The sequence below is a fragment of the Leuresthes tenuis genome, unplaced genomic scaffold (assembly GCF_036924035.1).
Source record: "Leuresthes tenuis unplaced genomic scaffold, fLeuTen1.0.hap1 SCAF_20, whole genome shotgun sequence".
Lineage (NCBI taxonomy): Eukaryota > Metazoa > Chordata > Actinopteri > Atheriniformes > Atherinopsidae > Leuresthes > Leuresthes tenuis.
The window spans coordinates 8,908,562-8,926,296 of record NW_027325374.1 but is presented as its reverse complement, the minus strand read 5'-3'; the positions used below and the strand labels follow the sequence as shown (position 1 = coordinate 8,926,296).

At 40.7% G+C, this 17,735-nt stretch overlaps 1 protein-coding gene across 1 annotated transcript; it reads right to left on the bottom strand.

Annotated features, from left to right (window-relative positions):
- Positions 1 to 412: 412 nt before the first annotated feature.
- On the bottom strand, positions 413 to 17,617 carry cunh10orf90 (chromosome unknown C10orf90 homolog). Its single transcript, XM_072373330.1, has 12 exons — positions 17,590 to 17,617; positions 17,142 to 17,284; positions 16,263 to 17,028; positions 13,856 to 13,919; positions 11,785 to 11,876; positions 8,732 to 10,076; positions 6,909 to 7,061; positions 6,470 to 6,600; positions 5,839 to 6,010; positions 4,832 to 4,895; positions 3,362 to 3,452; positions 413 to 1,642 (listed from the first exon to the last, which is right to left on the bottom strand). Exons 3-12 carry the CDS (start codon positions 16,845 to 16,847, stop codon positions 1,604 to 1,606), a joined length of 2,736 nt encoding a protein of 911 aa, XP_072229431.1. The 5' UTR covers positions 16,848 to 17,028; positions 17,142 to 17,284; positions 17,590 to 17,617; the 3' UTR covers positions 413 to 1,603.
- Positions 17,618 to 17,735: the final 118 nt, after the last annotated feature.

Below are 17,735 nucleotides of genomic sequence, written 5' to 3'. Positions count from 1 at the left end.
TGTTGAAAGAAGATCAATAAATATACAAAGCTCAGCCTGAAAAATATGGTGCTCACACAGTAACTGTCTTCTTCAAACAGATCATGTTTCATAAGCATCTTATAATAGCTTACTTTGTAGTCTAAATATATTATTATTTAGAACACTTACACATTGTCCAAATACACATACACATGCAAAGGCACTAACATGAAAAGAGGGCATACAAAAATAGTCGCATCCTTCAGTTTTCTATCTGCAATCAGTACGAACTAAGATATATGAAGCAACAGGGCAATAGAAGTCCTCAAACCTGAAGACTAATGAGAGAAGAACGATCCAGAGACATGAAAAGAGCGCCATCACAGCAGTCTGTTATTCCAAAAATAAATATTTATATTTCTTTGTCAATTTACCCAGCTCCAGCATATTGTTGAGCAGCACCCTCACTCTCAGCATATTCACTTTGGATCAAAAAACACAAGTCTAAATTCGCAACGGTGGGGGCCGAATCCATCACAAAACAAAGACAGCGACAAAGGCTCCATTCAACGGCAACGTCCAGTAACACTGAGGAGAGGTCACATTCCTCCATCCAAGAGCTAATAGCTGGCACTGAACATTGGCACTCCAGACTTCACTCTCTGCTTACTGGATGTATAATGAGGATGCTCCGGATGGGACTGTGAAGTATTATGAATGTCTTATTGCACTGCTCGACATCACATGAGATCATGTGAAAGTGACTGTGTGAGAGGTTACTCTGCATCCCATTACATGAAGTAATCTGGAAAGAAAGGCATCTTGCAATCAAATGAAAACGAGGCGATAAACTGCCTGCAATACTGATTTAGAGGTCAGTGTGACATTTGATGGAAATCACAATAGAATGTTCAGACATGATTTCATACATGCATACATTCAGCCAACCTTTATTTGTAATTGTACCAGAAGCGCTGCCAGGACAGCCAAATGAGAGAATATCTGTTTTTCTCAGAAGACAAATGTCTGACAGTCTTTAAAAAGCACAGATTTAATTTCACAGCTCTTGCAGCGGAATTGAAGACATTTTCAAAATCCGTAAGGACTTCTCTGTTATTGTGCATCTAACAAATTCGGTCCTCTGTACATCTTTTAAATTTGTTGCAAACTCCTACCTCTTTAGTAGAACAATTTAGCTTAGCTGGATTTGTTCAACACAATAACAGAATTAAGGAGCAAAAATATAAGATATGTCACTTTAACTTTCCTTCTGTCTTCAGTTTGGAAACACAATAAAGTTCCGATAAGGGAAACAGGTTAAAATCGTTTTTCATTGTGCATGAGAATACGTATTTTTTATCCAGATGGGCAGAAGAGTCTTGAAAGTTCTGGAAAAACCTTCAAAACAGCAGTAACAGAGGTTAATTGATCTTTTGGGTTTTTGAGGGATTGGCATGGATTTACCTTAAAAAAAACAGATGTTAAGATGTACACTTGAATGCAATACACAAGAGAGACAGTGGAGGACAAATAGTCTTATATCATGAGCTATACTGATATTTTAATTTTTAAGCAGCACTCTGTACACTTCTTCAGTCTGCTTCACAATCAGTCTACAAGCTTTTCACTTTCTTCCAGTCATTCAGTTGTTGCTCCTTCGCAGAAGTTGTGCCAGCAGTTCCTGCAACAACAGCAGAAACACTCAAATCACTGAAATGTTTCTACAAAATTATACTGGATGACAAGTCTGGTCCACACAAAAGTCCCCTTGCTGTTCTGCAATCTAATCAAGCCTGCGCACGCAGACACATGTTCCTCAAGGCTCAGATTTGAACTACAGTCATGTGCAGAGAGAGGCATGAGGCCTCTCATCCACATGGTTCAGATACCCAGCTCCCCTTTCAAGATCTGCTGGATCCTCTGGCACGGCCCCTCCAGCTTTCGTTATCAACCTCAGCAGCAGTGTGGGTGGAGCAGCTGTGTGTGGGCACCCACTTTGTTTGCAGCTCGACTGAATGGTGGCACAGCGTTGTGGCTTTCTCTGCCACTGAAGGGCCTTTTGTTTCATGAGGAACACAGGCCTCATACACTTCACACAATAAGACTGTTCACGGTTTCTCTCCATAATGAGAGACAGGGTGTGCAGTGCAGTGAGACTACAATTCCTCGAGCAAATCAAACTCAAGTCTCTGGAAGGGTGACAGTTTTTTACTTTAAAACGATAGAAAGAAACAAAAACTAAAATCTACTTTATATGCTGTGAACACCCCTGGAGTTTGCATTTCTAAACTAGCTTTTTGGCAAAACTACAACAAAATGGAAACCTTTGACAGCAGCGTCCTCTAGTGGGACAATAGAGTCATTGCACTGACTGCAAACGATCCGTACTGTCCTTCCATTCAGTGTGCTTTGTTGCTGTAGAGGTGGAAAAAGCTTAGCATCACCACTTCACACTACCTCGATGCTTCACTCTAAACATGACTGCAACATGAGTCATAAATGAAAAGATTTTATGGCAATATGTCTGCATCCCTAAAGTCATTACCACTGTGGACACGCCGCCTTCGATCAATTTGCAATAAACAATGATTCTTAAATATTGAGAGAAAATAGGCAGTTCAGTAGGCAATAGGCAATTCAGTAAAGCTTCCATAGATCAGTTGAGCATCTCATCTGCCATCTTGTTTTTGTGTCTATAAGACCGCACTTTAAGTTCAACTTTATGTGTCTCATTCAAAGCTTGCCATTTCAGTGAACAATAATCGAGTTTGTCAGGCATTTAAAACCTTATTTTTAAACAGAAGGCTTACTCCGAGAGGAGAAAAACCGCTTATTAGCACATAAACCCTTTAATGTTGGCCATTACTACAACACGATGAGGCTGTAAAAGAAAGGTGTGTTATTACTTGCTCAATTGCCTCTGGGTCATTTATGCAATTAATGTTCTGTTTAGCGTGTCACACAGGTGTTTGTGAGACTGTGCCAAGCTGCTGCACAGTTATTGGATTTAGTCAAGTATTTTTCTGAACAATTGCATAATTTCTGCACTCATGTGTGACTCGCAGAACTACCAGAACAGAGGGATCTGTCTGCTTGCACATGCAATTCTGTTTCCCTCACAACTCTGCTTATATATGTAGGAAGATCATTTCATTCATTCGTATCTGCTTGTTTCAAGTCATTATTGAATCTGTTTGATTCGTGAAAGGATAAAAAAACACCACTACTCAGTCTGGCGATTTCATTAAAAGGAAAGGTAAGGAAACGTATGTTCTGCATCATATATGTCCTTAATATTCAACCTGATACATTCAGAAAACCTGGGAAATTTGACACCTAGAGAATTAAAAACACAATGGTCTGGGTTTGACTAGATTTTTCAGCTGTGAAGAGGAATTACCTTTTTGAAAAGCTCTGCTCGCTGTCTGTTGTTCAAACAGACCTCCCTTTTCTTCTCCACTTCCTTTTTCTTCTTTAGATCTGCCTGTGTGCTGTAACAAAATAGCAATTTTAGCATTAAAATCTCTTCTCTCACCTCTCCTTGGAAAAGGTTTTTCTCTTTAGAGCAACCAGTGGGGAATCATAAACATTTAACTCAGTACAATAATCCTAGCTTTTAATGCTTGTTACTCCCCTTTAGTTAGCTAGATGCAGTCAAAAAAAACAATGACCCGAATAACAATCTTCACAAACAGCTAAAATGAGATATGGAAAAACTGTACTGAAAAGAATGTCTCAATCATCAAAAGGCATAGTTTTTTAACCAAAAACTTCATGTGCAATACGCAATTCAATAAAAAGCATTTTCAAAGCTGTTATTTCCAAATGGTGGGAGAAAATAATCCTTCAAGCAACCCTACTCATAACTACAATCATAACTCCAATAAGGCTGGGATACTGTGTAAAATGTTAGATTGAAACAGAGAACAATGACTTGAGAATCTCAGAAACCATTATTAAATTTACAATAGAATATAGAAATCACATCGTAATTTGAAAGCGACACATTTTTCTAAAAGCATTAGCTCCTCTTAAATGCGATGGCAGCAACATATTGAAAAAAAGTTTGGACTGGGGCAATAAAAGGCTGGAAAGGTAAGGGGCGCTCAAAAGAATTAGAATGAACAATAATGCAGTTACTAAGGTTAACCGGAAAAAAGATCAGATGACTGAGCATAAAGAGAGCACCTTGGAGAGGTAGAGTCCCACAAGAGGTAGGGATGGTCAGAGGCTCAGCAAAAAAAAAACAGAAAAAAACAACCTATGACTGAATGCCTGTGATCTTTGGACCCTCAGGCACCACTCATTAAAAACAGGCATGTTTCTGTTATGGAAATCACTGCATGGGCTCAGAAACGCTTCCAGAAATCACTTTCTGTGAACACATTTCACTGTGCCATCCACAAATGCATCATGCAAGGAAGAAGCCATCCAAGACTATCTGGTTTGTTATAATTGCTCAATTCAAAAACATCTGGGGGGGCACCATCATTGCTGAAAGGTATCCACACATTTGAGAGCAACCGTTTGCTACAATCAAACATATTTTTTTTCATAAAATAGCAAAGCATCTCACTTTCAATATTTAACATGTCAAATTGTTTTGGAATTAGTGTTTTTTTAATGTATTCTGGTTGTGGATTAAGCAAGAAAATAAAGAGATGAGGCATGTTAGCGAGGAAGAACAAAACTGTTTAATTGGAGCACAGGTCTTGACAGATAAACAGAAGCAGCATATTGTGTATAGAGACGTCACTGATACAGGCTCAGCCTTCACATGCAAAAGTGATGGAAAAAGATAAGAATGAGTCCGCTGAGAAAGAGGAAGCATCAGCCAGTGTGTCGAGGTAGAGATGGAGATGGAACTCACTGCTTGGATCTGAGAGGCATTGCATTTCGAGAAATGTCTCTGTCTCTGGGTCTGAAAAGGTTACCTGGGAACATAAGCGAGTACACACACATTCATACACACACAGGTACACACAATGTTCATCAAGTTAACGGGACTAAAGCATGGCTATCAGCTTGTCCTGGTAACAGAAGAGACTGACAACAGGGAAATGTTAAGATATTCAGACAGAACACGTGGGGTTATTTAAATTCTAGGCATGTAGTCCATCATCTTTATGGATTTCATAATACATTTTATGACGTTAATAAGTCTGCAGGCACAACAATCTTTCATCTGTCACTTTCCCAGCTATTAGAGCTACTGCTGTGTCTTTCAGTTATGGCCAGTAGAGGTCAGCGAGAGCTATAACATCTCAAATACCAGCCTTTGAATTCTTTATCATTTACTGTGAAGCCTGGCATGTCAGTACCGTAATGGCATTTGGAGGTTTTGTATATCCAATGCTGGCCATTTTTTAGTTGACAGGGGCTTGCATACACTGTAAGCAGTTTGTGCACATTAAAAATATTTGTTTCCGATCTCACTTCAAGCCTGTGGTGCCTTTTATTGTATTTAGTCACAGTTTACTGTCCCAGCCTGCCAGATGATAATGTTAGACAGGGTGAACTAACATTTTTCCTTGTTATTTACTCTTTCAGCTTTACTGCTTAGTTGTACAGTTTTTGAGTCGCTGCAGAAAATCAGCTTTTTGAAAAACTACTGCGAAGTGAGAATTTTGAGTTTCTGTGGAGAACATTTAATCTCTTTCCAACAAAGAATAAAGAGAACTACATTGTTACCTATCTGTAGCTTGAAATAAAATAACACCCCTGAAAAACAACACTGGCTGCCAACCACCCCCATTGCTCTTTGTTCTAAATCTGCATATGAGTGATTAGTCATGTGGCAAACAGCCATTGCAGCTGCACAGAGACAATGGACAGCACAGTGGTTAAGAGAGGTGAAGCTGGCTGCTGGCACATTACCGTTCACAGAGGTAGACCCGGTGCTGCGGGCACCCTTATGCCTGAGTGTTGCACCCTCTTGTTGCCCTTCCATATCCGACGGCACCCTTCTTTCCTGTGCCTTTTGCTCCAGGTCTCGCACTCTGCCCTGGGAACGACTGATGAAGTCTGGTCTGGACTTCTGCAGTGCTTCCTGCCAAAGCAAGGAACACATAGCTTCTCTTGACAAAATAGTTGAGCCTGAGCAGTACTTTTAACTCTCCATTCCCATGAACATACAGCACTAAGGCGTTCTAAAGAAAACTCGCAAACCTGTGACAAGTGTGTTTTTCCTTTTTCGTTGTCATTATCGAGCTCGCCAGTTTGTTGTTTCCCAACTATTCTCTACTACTTAGATAATTCATCATGAAAAAAGTAAGTTCAAACTCTAAAAGGCCTTTAAAATGAAAACTAAACAGCTTAAGAAGAACTGTTTATAACATACACCTACAACAGAGGTTAACATACATACATTGTCTCGCTTTAAAGTGTCAAAGCAATATCAACTCAGATATATGCTCCCACTTTATATACCTAACATTCTCACAGAGAATGAAATACCCATGTATTGTTTCCTTGTTTTATTAACTCGGGAAATAACCTCTGAACTCACCTGAAGAGAAATAGCTTCAGCTGACCTTTCATAGCCCAGCCCCAGTGGAACAAATGCAGGATGAGGCTGCTTGTGGTGTTGTACCTTGGTTTGCTCAGAATTGGGCTTTGGACACTTCCCGTCATCTGTCTCTGCAAAGAAAGAGGAAATCAAACAGTTTGTGTTTAATTTATACATGGCTTGGCTTGAATGCAATGCACAGCAGCTCAATAGCCCCTTTGGCCTGCCATGGTGTATTACTTGCTGGCATGAACTATACACTGGGGGTGCAGTATTAGAGCGCAAATTAAATTTCACTGTATCTGTATTGTCAAATTATGTAGCTGTTTTGAGCCTGCAACATTCTTAGTTAAATGTAATAAAGATTAATGCTGTATGATAACAGGGTGAGGAAATATGAGTACACACACATATATGTATAAGAGGTGTGTAAAAATACCAGTAGTCCCCTGGGGTGATATAGCCGAGTCCTTCTCAGAATTGCCACTTGATGTTTTCTTCTTACTAAGTTGTCTCTGGAGTTTGATATTTGCTATGATGGCAGCTGCATTGAGTGCAAGCACCTCCTCTTGAGACTGATGGGAGTTGGGATCTGAAACGCAAGAGGGCTTTGATGTACTCGAGGTAGTAAAACAGTCTCACTGGCCGTTATTGAGCTTTCATTTGGCTGCTCTGCACAACAGGCTGATTTTAACACAATTCAATAACCTGCCTCATTTTGTGGTTGACTGTATCAAACGCGAGATATAAATTACTTTGCCTTTGGCCTTGTGATTAATTGAAGACATTCTTAATGAATGCGATTAAAGTATAATTAATCATTTCATGCAGAGAAAACATGATAGAGGAAGAAACACACTTGTTCAGCAGAAAACACCCTCTACATGTTCATATGAATATTGAATTTCTCAACAGTAGCTTTGGTTTTTGATTGTTCTTAATAAATTCAAATGATCAAATAGCATCTGTATCTATTCAGTGCTGAAGACTTGAAACTTTGACTTACGGAAAATGTCTTATTTTTTTCTTGTGATGTAATTTTTTCAAGCAGTGAACAAAGATATCATGATTTACTTCAACGTAAGGGAAAGAAAATTAAGAAAGATGCTAATTGTCTTTCTTGCAGAAAATGCTCTTACATTGAATATGAAGCTATACCTGTGATCTTTGCCAGCCAAGTCTCACAAGAAAACTGGTATATTTTGTCCACATTTTCAAAATGTAGTATATCACGGCAATATCACGGCCCAGAAATTTTGAATTACCATGCAATTTGTATAGTATTTTATTATGGCAATTGATCTCGATCCAACAAACCTCAGATCTGCTTTACCTAAATCCCACCAGCACATTCACAACCCAAATAGGGGAGGAAATATTTCTGAACATTCCTGGAGGCTAGAAAGCCCTAGCATGTTCTCATTTTGGTCTATAAAATTGTTTTTCCCTGGTTCATCTGCCAGTTCATTATCAGCTACTAAAAAATGATCAGGCCATCAGTAAAAAATGTTAAGAGTGAACACATGAAGCTGGAACAGCTCCACAGGCTGGCACAGCATCAGTGATATTGCTGGCGTGAGGAGTGTGCAAAACCCAAAGGATAGACAATACCCTCCCTATTCACTACCACTTTGCCCCACTGCTGTCTGGCAAGTGATACAGAAGTATCCTCTACCCTACCACAAGACTTGAGTTTCTTTCCTCAATCTGTGAGAATACTGAATTTATCGTCCGCTCCACAAGGTTCTGTCTTTGTGGTTTGATTGTTCATCCTGCTTTGCAGGATCTTAGTACCCAACTCTACACCTTACCATAATGCTTGATTTTTTTGGTCATATTTAGCAGCTGATTTTTCTTCTTTCCTTGAGCTTCAAATGAAAAGTGGAATAGAATAAATTATGTATGCAAAGAGATGCGTGGTAAAATGAAAGAGGGTGAAAATGAGGAAGCATGACTAGGTGATAATGGGTTCTTTGCACATATTATGCTTGATATTGGGAAAGATATCTGGCATGAGTGTCAAGTGCACTCACGGTAAATCCAAAAGGGGAATTTATAGCAATCTGCTAAATGTCAATTAGACATCACATTTTAAAGACAGTTTCAAACCTGAGAAAGTGTGTAATTACTTAGAGGTAGAACGCACAGCTGGTACAAAGGAAGTGTATATTTAGACACTGCAGTTCTTGAAAAGAAACATCAGACACAGAATGAGCATGTATGGTGATTAGAAGATTGTCAGAGTGGGACAGGAAAACCTACCCGGGGCCTTGATGAGAGTTAGACTTGGGGATACTCTTTGCATTCTGTCAAGTGATGGAGGCAATCTATCTTTTTTGTCTCTGGTTGGTTTAAGGGTGTCTGTCATTAGCTGACCTGCTTCTTTCATGGCTTTTTCAGGACTGATGAAACCACTGTCAGAGCTCACAGGGTTGATATAGGTCTCTTGTGGAAGTCCAAAGCTCAGTTTCCTGGCAGCTGTTTGTGTAACATTCTCCTTGCTGGGCTCAGTGTGTCCGATGAAATTGCCATAGCAGCTCAGTGGTCTGTGCGGCCTGTCCGATCTCTGTCCAACAGCCTTTGGGGAAACCTCTGACGAAGTGGGTGCTGCTAGGGCAGGATGGTTGCTAACAAAAAGACTCAGTGTGGATCTATGCAGAGCATCATGTTTCTCTTCATTTGAAGGGATTTGATTTGGTGCTACATCTGAGTTTTCTATGGAATTCAGATGGTGATATGAATTTACTTCATCGTTTTCTGTATGGTTTCCCTGACTCCATGTGCTGTTGTTCTTATACACTCCCTCAGTGTAGCTGTGTCTGTATTCTGGATATCTGAAGCCCAGTTTGGTGGGACTGTAGCTTTCCTTATGCTCTGTCACTTTGATGATGGTGGCCTTTCTTCTCCGAACCACTGTGTCCAAAGAATGGCTTGGTGGTGGTGTCCCTGCCTTTCTTGTGCTTGTCCTTGGGCTTGAGCTGGATATCACCCTCTCGGTCACTTTGACTATTGTGGCCTTCCTTTGCACTGTTACCTGTCTGGAGTTTGGGTCCATGGGTTGGTGGTTTAAAGGAGGAGAAGGAGACTTGCTGGACTGGGAAGAAAGGCTGCTAGTGTTGGATCCAGGTAGACTGGCCGATCTGCTCACTTTTCTGGAGGAGATTGTAATTGAGGAGAAGCCAGCTTTGTTCTGAGGGATGAGCGTGGTCACAGTTGAACTTGACTGTATGTGTGCTGACCCTTTACCATTATCTGTCCAGTACAAAGGGGCCGTTGCCTTTATGGGCTGAACACTGCATGTCCTTTGCAAATGAGTATGAGGCTTGTTTGCATCTGTGTCATTTGTTCCTTGTAGAAGAGTGTGATGACTGCTGGGATCAGCAGAGGTTGTACGACACAGAGGCAAATGTTTGGTGGGCTCGACGCTGGTTGCTTTCAGTAGATGGGACTTCACGTTGAGGTCTGAGTTGGTCCCAGTGGGAAGCTCATTGAACTTATTGCCTCCAGGGAAAGCTGAAACCCTGTTGGCCTTCCAGCCTCTCCTCAGAGCTTGCCAGCTGACAGGTCCATCCCCCTCATTAGCAGAAAAGCTCGGTTTTTCTGGCACCTACAGCATGTGGGTGAAAGAGATTTTATGCGAAAAAAAAAACTTAATTATGCATGGAAATCCCCTCACACACTCCTATTGCTCATGTCTTATGCTAAAATAAATCAATCAACACAGTAAAACAGATGCTGTAGATTCATTTTTGTAATATGAGTTGCTTCTTTAAAGTGCCAAAAACAAATTTTGGACAATATCCTAACTTAATATGGCACGAGACATTGACAAGATGACATCTCCCTAATACTGGATTTCAACCACAAGTCAGATGTCTTGCGTATCTGCAGGGCTTTGCTGTTTGTTCTTTAGTCAGATGACTCTCTCCATGCTTGACACAGTGACTGCCCCAGTAGCAGTAGAAGCAGCAGCAGGCAAAGCCAGCACACAGTGTGACTTATCCCTCACAGAATAACAATGAGACTCTATCCTCAATAGAAGCTGAGTGGAAAAGCAAAGATTCTGGTCCTCGTGCTAAATGATGGTGCTTATGGAGCATATAGAGGAATACCACTATATCCCTGTGAAACACAAACAGGTTCACGATACAGCATACCTTCCCAATCACATGTAAATATTAGTGTTGCATGAATCATACTAATAACAGGACAGGTCAAACATGGGTGAAGGAAGAACCTTTTGAATAGTAGTACCTGTGTCCGATGCACTGTAGACCATCAAAAAGTTGAGGTTGCCAGTGAATGCAGTGACCTTTCTTTGATTAAGCCAAGTTCAAAACACATTATGATGTTAAGATGTTAAGATGTTTCTCCGGCTTCCTCCCACCGTCCAAAAACATGCATGTCAGGTTAATTGGTGACTCCAAATTGTCCGTAGGAGTGAGTGTGAGTGTGCATGGTTGTTTGTCTCGTTTGTCTATATGTGGCCATGTGATGGACTGGCGACCTGTCCAGGGTGTACCCCGCCTTTCGCCCGATGACTGCTGGGATAGGCTCCAGCCCACCCGCTACCCGATTAACGGATTGACGGTATAGAAAATGGATGGATGGATGTTAAGATGTGTTAAGATGCCAGCTGGCATAAATTGTCTTCAAAGCCGCCCGCATGCAATCAAATTTTTAGATCAAATTGTTTGGATTCTAGATTCATCTAATTGTGAAGCCACCGAAGAAAAAGAAAAGGACCAAAAAGTACACAAAAGTATGCCAAATTTGGTGTGTGGATTATTGTTTGTTTGCTTCCTAAACCTGAAATAATAAGATTTAGCAGATTTTTATCCCCAAACTCTGTTTTAGATTAGCAATCCAGCCTAAAAGGGTGACTTGTAACACAGAGCACATTTATGTTGTTAATGAGATTAACAAAAATGAGGATCTTAATATGAGAAGCCCAGTGACGAAAGTAAGAGGAATAATAAATACAATGAAAATAAGAATGTTCATTCTCTCCCCATTGTTTAAAGGAAAGTTTATCTCAGAGTTGCTGTACAGTATGAGGCCCTCATTTATTCAAATACTGAGTGGCCTGACAAGCTGATGCAAATAATTAAATCTCCCTCATTTAGCAACTTGAGATACAGGCCTAAGCATGTTAGACTATTACACAAGGATAAATAATTTAATTTCACCACATCATCCAGACAAGAAAATGATGCACTTTCCAACACTCACAGATCCACTGATCTTATATTCTACTTCTGTGACATTTATCTGGTTTATCCTGTGCTTGATGATAGAAAGCAGTTGTGAGTTACCTTTTGGATACCAGGAGAGCGTTCATCAGGTGTCTGCCACGTCCTCACACCCAAAGCACTTGGACTGGTATGACTTCGCTCCGCCTCTCCGTCTATGTATCAAGGCAAAACAAATACATTTGTCACAAGACAAGTTCCCTCTGTCTCTCTTTAGCCCATGTACTAACATACACATCCAGCAATACTCTGACAGATTGGAAATGTTGACACCGTCAATAATTGACACTGGTACAGTAAAGTGACTTAAGCACCACCCTGGAGTCACTTTTCAGCTTCATGAGTAGATGTAGAAACTGAATTGGTGTGCCTCTCAGCACTAACTGATACTCTATTGCCACCCTGTCTGCTTGCATGACTGCTTTTCCACCTGCTGCTGTTACCATGGCGACAGGTTCTCACTTTGGGCTAGCCCTCGAATGTTGTGCCGATAATCCTTGGTGTGTTCCGTCTCAAGGGGGAAAATGAGAGACAAGGTGAAAATTGCACCGCTTTTGCAACCACGATTACAGCTGGGAAAGTGTTCTGAGAGTTGTTTTAGGTGACTCTGGCCCTTTTGACACTTTCATCCATGTGTTACACTCATTATATGTTTAATTTCATTCTCTATAACTAAGTCCTACAGTATCTCATGCCTCCCTCCCATAAGAGCTTCTCTCATTACATTCTTTAGTTGAGCTCAAATAACCATTTTTTCTGAATCAACAGCTGATATGAAAAATGTAAAGTCTCAAGGCCATATGAAAGATACCCTCAGGAGGCCGCACCCTCCAATGTTTTCATTATCCTCATGAGTTTTATCCAAATATACGTGTAAACAGGGTGAAAATTCCCCCCTCCCCCCTTGTTCAAACAAGAAGGAACTTAAAGCACAAAATCCAATTTTCCAATCATTTTCTTATTAACATCAGACCATTTGATGTTTGCAGAATATGTTCTTTATAGAGGCAGGGGCTAATAAAATTCTGCAATAAGACCTTGAGTTTGATTAAAACAGCTCCTGGAAGGCTTGATAGCAAGAACCCGAAAAGGGCTTTTGAGGGAGGAATTAACAAGCTGCAGTTCAAGTGTGTAATTTCTTGCTGATATGATTGTGGTTTGAATTTTATTTGGTTTCACATGTTGGGCAGTGGATTTAGAAGTACTGACAGTTGAGCAAAAGCATCTATCAAAACAAACTTGGATTCAAGGAGACTGAATTCATCCAAAGCCAGATTTGTACACCTGCATTGTTGCCTGTCCGTCTATTTGACTAACAAGCAAGTCATATAGACGATAGCCTTGAATACAAACTACATTTAGAAAATGATAATGCTTATACTCAAACATGATTGCACTTTTTATCTTGTCAAGTCAGTGTGTACCTGAACATTTTGAAAAGCAGTATATATGATGTCAGTAAGGTTTATGAACAACTGCACTGCCTATCAAAGCTCCTTGCTGCCATATAGATGGATTGCTTTGATTTCTGTGAGTAGTCTGAGCCGTGCCAGGATAATCTATGTGTAAACAAGGATGAGGTTGAAAGATCAAGCTTCACATCAAACCCAGAGACTGCGGGCTGCCATGTTCAAAGATTAACAGGGCTCTGTCTCCAATCAGTCTGCATCTCCACTTATCTTTCTGCCTCTTCCCTCCATCCCCACCCAACCTATTTTTTCTCAACTTTTCAGGCCTAATAGTGTCCATTTCCTTTGCCTGAAATGCTGCCAGAATACCCCTGGCCAGCAGTCAGGACCAATTTTACTTGAACTTGGGAGGACATGGACAAACCTGTTACAAGGCGCTGATTAGAAGCATGTAAACTGTGTTGCAAGTCAGCACTGAAAAAGTGTTTTTCCCTCTCTGCCATGGCCCTTAAAGTTACAGTGTCACATTTGAAACTGGCGCTGATCAAGTTTCAAACAAATAATTCAAACTGAGCCTTTCAGCGTTTTGGGGAGTGTGTGAAAGAGAGTCATTTCATGTTTTTAGATTTGCTTTCATTTTTGGCTTTTGATCTTTTTTTGGAATTCCAGATCAAGTAAAAACCAAAAAGAGCTTGTGCAATATTATCAAAAAACTGCATACTCACCTGGAGCCCAGGGTCTGGCTTGATTTCTCTGGAGTGCTGGAGTTATGGGTTGTTTCAGTTTCACCTTGATAAAACAACATTTCACAGAAATGTAGGTTTGTGTTAAGCTTTTATGGTCTGTTCTAAAGAAAATATGGAACATCGATTATTTTCACGAGAGGCATTTTAAAGAGTAGTTTCACATTTTATAAAAAAAAAAAACCTATTCACACAGTACTGTGCAAAAGTCATTCTTTATATGTTGCCAGGAAAACAAAAAATAGGTGCACTGAATTTTTCAAATACGTGCAGACATGAGTGGAAATACAATATGTAAGGCAAAAGAATTTGTAAAATTCTAAGTAGCTTGGAAATAAACATTTAGTACATGACCACCGATATTGTTCAACACAGCCTGAGCCCTCTTAGACAAATGTTCTTGTAATAAGTACTGTTCAGGAATAGTTCTCCAGGCTTCTTGAAGGACATTACAAAGCTCTTCTTTGAATGTTGACTGCCTTTTGTTCTGTTCTCTGTCACTCTCAGATACTGTTTATCTACTGTAGATAGTTTTTTGGGCCTGTCACTTCTTCTTTTGTCCCCAACTTGTCAAAATTCCTCAGACTCTTTTAAGGACACGTTGTGCAACAGGCCAAGTCATGCCATTTTTTGGCTTATAGTGCTTTGATAATCATCTTGTTGGTGCAAAAATACTATTTCAGGTCAGTCTTTGTTATCTTTGGTAATCTTCGTAGATAACTAAAGAAATGGGAACAAATGTTGTGCCTTTTCGAAGGGCTACTAGCAACAAAGTGCCAGAGGATTCTGTTTAGAATAGTCTCTTTACTAAGCTGTCTCTTATGTGTAGACATAACACTTGTTCATCCCTTGACTTGGTTGCCTCGTTATCCCTGAACTTTGCACAGGTCAGTGTAAAGTGGTTTAACCAAGGGCCTGGCACATTCCTCCAAAAATGGCCAGATACATCGACTGGACGGAAAGTGAGTGGAAAAAGCAGCCAAAGAAAACTTTGAAAAATTCTCAGAAAGCCTGAGGAAGTATTGATCAAGGCAACCTTTATAACAATTACAAGTCTGTCCACTTGGAAACAAAAGAGAAATAAATAAAGCCATGGATCAAGACTTTTGCGCTGAATTCTTAAATAAGACATGAAGCTAATAATTAAGCAACATTGCAATGTAAACGTTATTGGGTGGGGAAAAGCTGACTTCATAGTTTTCTGGGGTTATTTTCTGAGTGGAGAGTCACAAGGGAAGGGATGTGCTTTGTGCATCAGTTCTGCCAAACCTCTGGTACAGCACTGCAACTTATTGATTTTGAGCCATATTATCAGTTCACTGGGTAATACAGTGCTCCCATTGAATTATCTTTCTACATTGACCTGCATCCTCTCCGGGCACAAGGCTCAATCTCTGCCTTTGCAGCTCCAAATTAGTCGTAAATCTTTCAAGAATGCGTGGAGTTCCTGCAGAGTAAGCTGTTTTCAAAGAATGCCAGAGCTCTGCCTTCTCCCTGGGTGACTGAGACTTGACTACAAATGGCTCTCTGTGGAACTCTTTGTGTGTTTCTCTGTTTTGCTTGACGCAGAGCACCGTCACCTCCATTAGACAACATTTAACTTCAGACTTACAGAGCTTACACTGCCTCTCTAACACGTGAGAATCACAAAAAACTGAGGGGATGTCAGTCAAAAATCCAGTTTAAATCAGCTGAAAGTCTTTGCAAAGGCCTGAACAGACACACAGGCTGTTCAACACAGCACACAGAATTCCCACTTCTTCTAATTAAGAGTAAGGGGGCCTGAAACAACCAAGACTGAGTGGGTAGCTTAATTATTGAAAAGTGAGGGATATGACTCTTGTGTGTGTGTGTTCTGTGAACTAATAAGAAAAATATTCTGAGGGAAGGCTAAAAGAGCCCATATCATTCTCATTTGCAGTTTCATCATTTTGTTTGTGGTCTGTTAGATAAATCATGTGATAATGCAGAATAAAAAAACCCAGATGTTTTTGCTCTTTTTTAGCTTTGTCTCTTCAAGATACCCTTTCCAGTCTGCATTGATTGAATGAGCTTATTGGTCAAAAAAGGAGACGGCAGATGTTAATTTCTTTGTTAAAGATGTGCTAATCTAGACCCTTGTCAGGTATTATGCTAATGTGTTTTGTGGAGATGTTATTGGGTAAAGGAAGAAAAGCCATGACTCTGAATTAAGTTTTCTAGGCAGTTTAGGAGCATTGTCTTCTGTGGAAGAGAATATCTCATTTGGCGTGGACAGTGGGCTTTGTTACTCTGCAGACCTTTTACATTCAAACAAAGTTATGCAACTTACTGAAGGTAAAGGCAAAACTCACACAATCAAATCTGACTTGTTCGAGACTCTGTCAGTATTAGATTTTGTGTGCCTTACTTGGCCTGCAGAGTGGTCCAAGAACTGTTTTTGGCTGCGAGCATCCTCGACCATCATCACTCTCCTCTGAACTGGCAGCCACCCAGTTTTGACTGGAGCAAGATAACTGAGCTGAGCTTGTTCCTTACTTGGGGCCTGCGTGACATGAACTCTCTCTCGGCTTCCTCTGCGCTCTGGAGGGGGAAAAAACCCAGTTTGGAGGGACTCTTGGCTTTCCTGCGAGCTCCCAAACACGCTTGAACTCCCACATGAAGATGAGTCCCTGCTGAAAGAGGAAAAGCCTGTTTGTCTCCAAGCGTGTCCGGTTGGCTCTCTGTCAAGAACGGGCATGGATATTGTCCGATCATTGAATGATGGATCACAAACTGAGGTTCTATCTTTGCTCTGAATTGTCTGCAGGTGCCCCAGCCAGTTGTCCAGCTGCCCTCCTTCAATGGCGCTCTGAGGCCGAGGTGCACGTAGGGGGTGAGAGGCACTGGGCAAACGCTCCTCCTCTGATGTCAAGCTGTCCCAGAAGGACTCATCTCCTGATCTCCTCCAGCCTGGCACTCTGCTTAGGTGTGCAGCTGGCCTGCGGAGAGTCATCTCTTTGTTTGTCAGGTAACCCCTCACTGGTCTCAAGTTTCAGCCCACAACAAAGGCCCTTCACAACAGAGGTATTAATGAGAATCCACTCGCTTAATTGGATGTATCACTAGGATTCATTCCAGGAATCCACAGCAAAATATGAAATCCAAGAATAATGGAGGTCATCTTTGTTTTATATCTGCAATGAAAAGGTATCAGACACAGTTCAGAATTAGAACTGGGTAAGCATTAATATAGTTCCTAAAACACAGCACAATTTCCTGCTTTTAAACATGGTGATGCTGTGCTTACCTGTTACTGGCAAACCATCTTTTTTACTTGACTCCAACTCTCCTCAGTCCGTAGCGCTCAGCAAGTAAACAGTCTCTGTCTTGATATAAAGTAGGTGCTGGTGGGTACTGTCGCCACTCAGGCATGTAGCAATGTGAGGGACGCTTTAGGGAACAAAAGAGTTACTGAGCACAACAACTGAACATCCAATGCCAAGAGCAAGAGAGAAAGACACTGAAGAAAAGCCAGGCTGGAAAAAGAAAAACTGCTTGATACTCTGCACAACGTAACAAAATCTTCTTTTAACGTCCAGTATTTAATTACCAAACCATCTTATTTTGAGTTTATGCAAGTCAGACACATCATGCAATGTTTATAAGAGCAGCTCAAACTTCCTGACATTCAGTCGTCCTTACAAATAAATGAGCATCACTAATGAGCAGATTATCCATGTTATTCCATGACTCACTTTCTGTGAAAGAAATCCTCTCTGTTGAATTCCCCTGCTTCTTCTCCTCCCTATGATCTCGTGGTTAGTAGCTGATGATGAGTGTTGCTATCCTCAAGGGTCTATGCAAACCCTGTGACTGGCAAGATGGTCTTAAAATGGGCCAG

Excerpts from the sequence above, each read along its gene's own strand:
- cunh10orf90 (XM_072373330.1), bottom strand. The coding sequence starts at position 16,847 with ATGACTCTCCGCAGGCCAGCTGCACACCTAAGCAGAGTGCCAGGCTGG. Across the intron at positions 10,077-11,784 it reads GCTCTCCTGGTATCCAAAAG|GTGCCAGAAAAACCGAGCTT; the intron begins GTAACTCACAAC and ends CACATGCTGTAG. Across the intron at positions 7,062-8,731 it reads AACTCTCATCAAGGCCCCGG|ATCCCAACTCCCATCAGTCT; the intron begins GTAGGTTTTCCT and ends CTTGCGTTTCAG.